Here is a 4,652-nt window from a genome sequence, read left to right on the forward strand (position 1 = left end):
TCGAAATAAGACAGGACAGATCGTTTTTAAACGGTTACATTTGGCTGCGGAGGGGGCGGAACTGTGTAAATGTTGATAATTGATATCTTGCGGCGGGAGGGTTTAGAGACAGACACCGAACATGGCGGCGCTCGGCAGCCGCGCAAATCGCCCAGAAAACGGCGAAAAACAAAGCAAGCCTGCGCTCGTGTCTCCCCTGAAAGTGCGAGAACTTCTCAACGAAGGGGTCGCGACGGAAGACAACGCGTTGAATCGGTGAGAGTCCCGCTGTAACGAGAGGAAGAAAGAAAAAAAGTGTGCGAAGAAAAAGGGGCGGTGAACAATTTAGCGAACGGATAAGTTTTTTGGTTTGTTTTTTTCTGTAAACCAACGGTGGGAAATCGAACTGACATAATAGTGGTGTTTTGAAACGTGGGAGATGATCCAAAGTAAACATTAACTCATGCACACTGCTCGTGAATCTTGGGAAATCATCCAGCTAAGGACGACTAACAGTTACCAGTTAGACTTTAGACTAGAAACAAATCACGGTACCAATCTGCCTGTCAACCTGTAGCTGGTTTTTAGCTCCTAGACCTTCTCAGACCAGCAAAAAAACAGCTACCAGCTCCTCAAGCTGGCTTTGAAGCATGACCGGGTCTACCATCTTGTTCCAAATGATTCTTAAAATGCATCTTTTTGCAGGGTGATGCACGGTTGAAGGATGTTTTTGGGCCAATGCACGCATGTTTTTTTCCCTGTTAGACTTAAATAAGTGTTGCGAAGGCACTTAGGTTTCATTTATGCCTGGAAAATATTAACAGGAACATTGGCAGAATAGTTTGCGCATGACACGCCGGGCTGATTGGCTTTCTTTCCCATGTCTCAGTTCACAGCAGGATCCAAACACGCTGTCTCCAAATGGCCTTGGGAAAGCTCCTTGCGAGGCGGCAAACAAAGAAGCATTTTTCAACAGGGTAGAATCCTACTCCATATCCTTTTGAGTATTGCTTGATGTGAAGAGCTCGCGACCAGTTTGTGTTGCATAATAAATTGCGTTCCTGGTATGGATTAATCATAAACTCGGCCCATTGATTCTTCATTGATTTCAAAATGTTGCATCACAAATCTCACAGGATGATTGTGATTCAACTCTGCTAGACTCGCCTCTAGGATGAATAAAAGCATCCTTATAATCTGACTTAGTCACCATGAAATCAGAACCGACGGTTCTTTTTTGGCAGCCTGTGTTACTAATATTTTGCCCCATGCATTTTCAGTTGGGTATATATTAAAATAAGGAAGAAAATGGTTATTAATTTATCCTTAACACATCCACTGTTTGAAATGGGCCGGGAAGCCCCGTGTACTCTCGCCGCTCAGATGCGCACGGTACGGCTGGATCAATGTAGACTGTGACATGCTGAAGTGTTCTAGTTGCCAGGCTTTCCTCTGTGCATCAATCCAAGCAACCCTCGACTTCCAGAAATGTGAGTTTTTGACCGTTTCTACTGGAGGGAATCCATATTTTGCATCCGCACGCATTCATTCATTTATTTATTCTCCCTTTTTCAGACGAAGGACGGGTTTTGGAGTTGCTACAGCAGCTTCAAACGCAACACGAGAAATTCTGTTCCTGGCCAGATTTCCCATGTCCAGGTATCTTGAGAGGTCTTCTAGTCAGTCTGAAAACTTAACCAGACATAGCTGATCGATGCGGTTGTTTGTTTTTCAGACCGCTTCTGGATGGTTCCTATTAATGAGCCTACGGTATTACTCAGTGCCTTTCTAGACCGTTACAAGAGCGCTTGCCTCCTAGAGCAGCAGCTGCCTGCTATGAAGCCAGAGCAGCTAAAAGCCATGGTATGAGGTCTAATTTTAAAGGGAAGTCCAAAAATAATTCTTCTGTGCATTCATAAGTTTTATTTATTTTTTTTTCCCCACAGACCTTGACTGAAGATGTAATAAGTGTCCTCCTGCAGCTGATTGAAGATGAACAAGTGAAGCAGGGTGGTTCTCCTTTGAAGGTCTCCACAGATCCGCTCTCTGTACAGGTGGCTGCGTGCATCATAGCTCTGTGTGGTTGGGCGGCCAGGTAAACATCCATCCAGTGGCGTTTGATGCGAGCTTTCTGCCAAACTCTTGTTCCACCCAGCTCTTTGCCGTGTCTCCATTTTAGCCCGTCCCTGCACGCCATGAATCTGCCCATCCTCACTTGCTCGTACTGCATGAGGAAGGTGGGAATGTGGAACTTCTATCAAATGGAGACCGTTTCGGAGAGCGAAAACCCTCCGCAGTCTCCAACGTCTACCGCCGCCTTGACTCCGTCTCAAGGCGCCAGCGGGGAAAAGGGCACGCCCCCCTCACCATCCCAGTCCCCCACTCCATGTCGCATGAAGCTGCGTAGTCAGGACTCCACGCGCTCTGAGCAGGTGGGTGTTTCGCATTATTCAAGCGGTCAGCATTTGAAGCGGATCATAAAAGTTCATCAAAGTTGTCCTAAAGCAAGAAAAGGATATTGTTTTCGGAGAGCTTGGAAAGGTTATGATCCACTTCAAATGTTGACTACTGTATACGGATCTAGTAAAAGTGCGTCATTCCTATACAATCTAAACTGCCAGTGCCCGTTATATTCCATCTATACTACGTCATCCTGCTTATAGATGGAGAGTACACCGTCCCCACTGGTGCACCGCGCCAGAAGCAGGGACTCTCCTATCCCACATGAGGAGCTTCCAAGCCCTCTGTCCAGAGCCAAGAGACCCATGACACGCAGCAGGGGCCAAGGAGAAAACCTGACTGTGGATGTGCCCTCCAGCCCACAGAGAAGGACAAAACGGCTACGTCTCTCCTCTGCCAGCGGCCCTGTAAGGACAATCTATTATCTTTTTTTTTTTTTAATATACTAATGATGATTACTGTTAGAATATTTATAATGTTTTACTATATTACTATTATTATAATTGTAGAATGATATTATATTACTCAATACATTTTGGTTGTCAGGAAGCTGAAAGAATAAATTAAATAATCTCTCCGTTGATGTATGGTTTGTTAGGATTGGACAATATCTGGCCATGATGTAACCCTTTGAAGGGTCACATATTACTGCATACATACCTGGACAAACACTAATACATTGTTATATCTAAATACTGAAGCCTGTTTTGTTTTTCTGCTTATAGGAAGGGCCCTTGCACAGAAATGTGTTTGACCCAGTAGCCCAGCACAGAGACTGGTGTCCTTGGGTGAGCGTGGAAGGAGAGGAGGGCAATCTAGACGGCTCTGTCTTTGTTGGCTGCGAGGCTGAGCTCCCTCAGCTGGGCTGGAAAGCAGCACTTACTCTGTTCTTATCCATGAAGAGAAGCCTGAGTCCAGTGGGGGCCAGTCCATCTCAGGTGAACCAAATACGACAACTTTGTTTTTTGCCAAAGTAATCATTTTCGTAACCCTAATGCCTTGTTTTTGGTTTGTTCTTTATGTGTATATATGCAGGGTCCTCATGACAAATCAAAAAGGGTGTTTTCGATATTCCGACAGTGGCAGGTATCTTCTCCAGCCCAGTAAGCCGTTTCAGAAGGTGGACTGGGAAACCTTGGTGATTGTTGTCATAGTGGTCCTCTGTCCTTTTGTAACTATGAGAGTGGTTTTCAGAGTGTTTCTTGATCAAGTGAGTCTTGTTTACAGTATTGGGTTTGGTTGGGAAAGGGACAGTAAATCCATACGGATCAAAAGCGGCCTGTGCTAAAAGACCTTGGCTCGGAGCAGGAAAGCCCAGCAGAGTTCTTCTCAGAAATTGTAACTTTACCACACTGTTTTGAATCTGGGCCTGTCCAGTCGGCAGTAGAACATCAAAAGACCAGTGACCGACACGTTTTACCTCGCATGGACAGCCAAATAGTCCTTGCCGCCTCTCTTTGTATGAGGCTTCATAGGGTTTAGCCTAAATTTAGGGGAAGCTTCAGGAACTACACTGGAAGACATGTTAGTTGTATTGGTGCTTTTCACATAAGTTTAGCTGAAGAGAACTAGTATTTTCAGGTCTGTGTGTGTGTGTTCTGCATTGTATAAGTAGGTTTATTTACTTCCGTAAATGTGAATGAGATGAGCAACGTTTTCATCTCACTCATTTTTAAAGGTGTTTGTTACTTTGATCATCTTTTACCCACATGCCAGCTGAAACGGATGTCTTATTTAGAAAAGAGTGCCAACGATTTTTTGTTTTTCGATTCACTTTCTCTGGAAGTGCTGCTTGTAGCGCAATCATGCATGTTATCCTTGTGCATGTCTGCCTAAATTTAATAAACATTTTCCTTTTGCTGGTTTTCACTATGTATGTCTTTTCATGATGCCGATACACCACCAGTTGACTAACGTGGCTTGTAAAATGCAATGTGATGTCCTACAAAAAAAAAAAAAAAAAGGAGAGGAGAGGTGCCTTTTTCACATTTATGTAGTACAAAAAAATCCAGTTATAACGGTTTGAAAACAAATACACGTAAATACAAAATAAATAGGTTAGGTAAAAGACGACAGCCTTCATAACAAAGGTCATTGCTCCGACTGTCATCCAAGACTAGAAGAACTACAAGTTTAGGAATGTACTACAAATGCGAGTCGTCCGCTCTTTATGACGCAGCCCGAAACGCCGCATAGAAGGAGGGGGACACCTT

The 4,652-nt window shown here is 44.2% G+C and overlaps 1 protein-coding gene across 1 annotated transcript; it reads left to right on the forward strand.

Annotated features, from left to right (window-relative positions):
- Positions 1 to 77: 77 nt before the first annotated feature.
- On the forward strand, positions 78 to 4,308 carry zc3hc1 (zinc finger, C3HC-type containing 1). The gene is made up of 10 exons (XM_043237947.1): positions 78 to 255; positions 869 to 971; positions 1,319 to 1,469; positions 1,555 to 1,638; positions 1,715 to 1,842; positions 1,926 to 2,074; positions 2,159 to 2,411; positions 2,643 to 2,846; positions 3,165 to 3,377; positions 3,475 to 4,308. The coding sequence occupies exons 1-10, from the start codon at positions 122 to 124 to the stop codon at positions 3,544 to 3,546; spliced, it is 1,491 nt and encodes a 496-aa protein (XP_043093882.1). The 5' UTR covers positions 78 to 121; the 3' UTR covers positions 3,547 to 4,308.
- Positions 4,309 to 4,652: the final 344 nt, after the last annotated feature.

Source organism: Puntigrus tetrazona, chromosome 4 (genome assembly GCF_018831695.1).
Source record: "Puntigrus tetrazona isolate hp1 chromosome 4, ASM1883169v1, whole genome shotgun sequence".
In the NCBI taxonomy this organism is placed as follows: domain Eukaryota; kingdom Metazoa; phylum Chordata; class Actinopteri; order Cypriniformes; family Cyprinidae; genus Puntigrus; species Puntigrus tetrazona.

What these genes read in the sequence shown, in the direction of transcription:
- zc3hc1 (XM_043237947.1), top strand. Translation starts at nt 122, where the DNA reads ATGGCGGCGCTCGGCAGCCGCGCAAATCGCCCAGAAAACGGCGAAAAA. An exon ending in ACTCCACGCGCTCTGAGCAG is followed by an intron (nt 2,412 to 2,642) that starts GTGGGTGTTTCG and finishes TCCTGCTTATAG; the next exon opens with ATGGAGAGTACACCGTCCCC. An exon ending in TGGGGGCCAGTCCATCTCAG is followed by an intron (nt 3,378 to 3,474) that starts GTGAACCAAATA and finishes GTATATATGCAG; the next exon opens with GGTCCTCATGACAAATCAAA.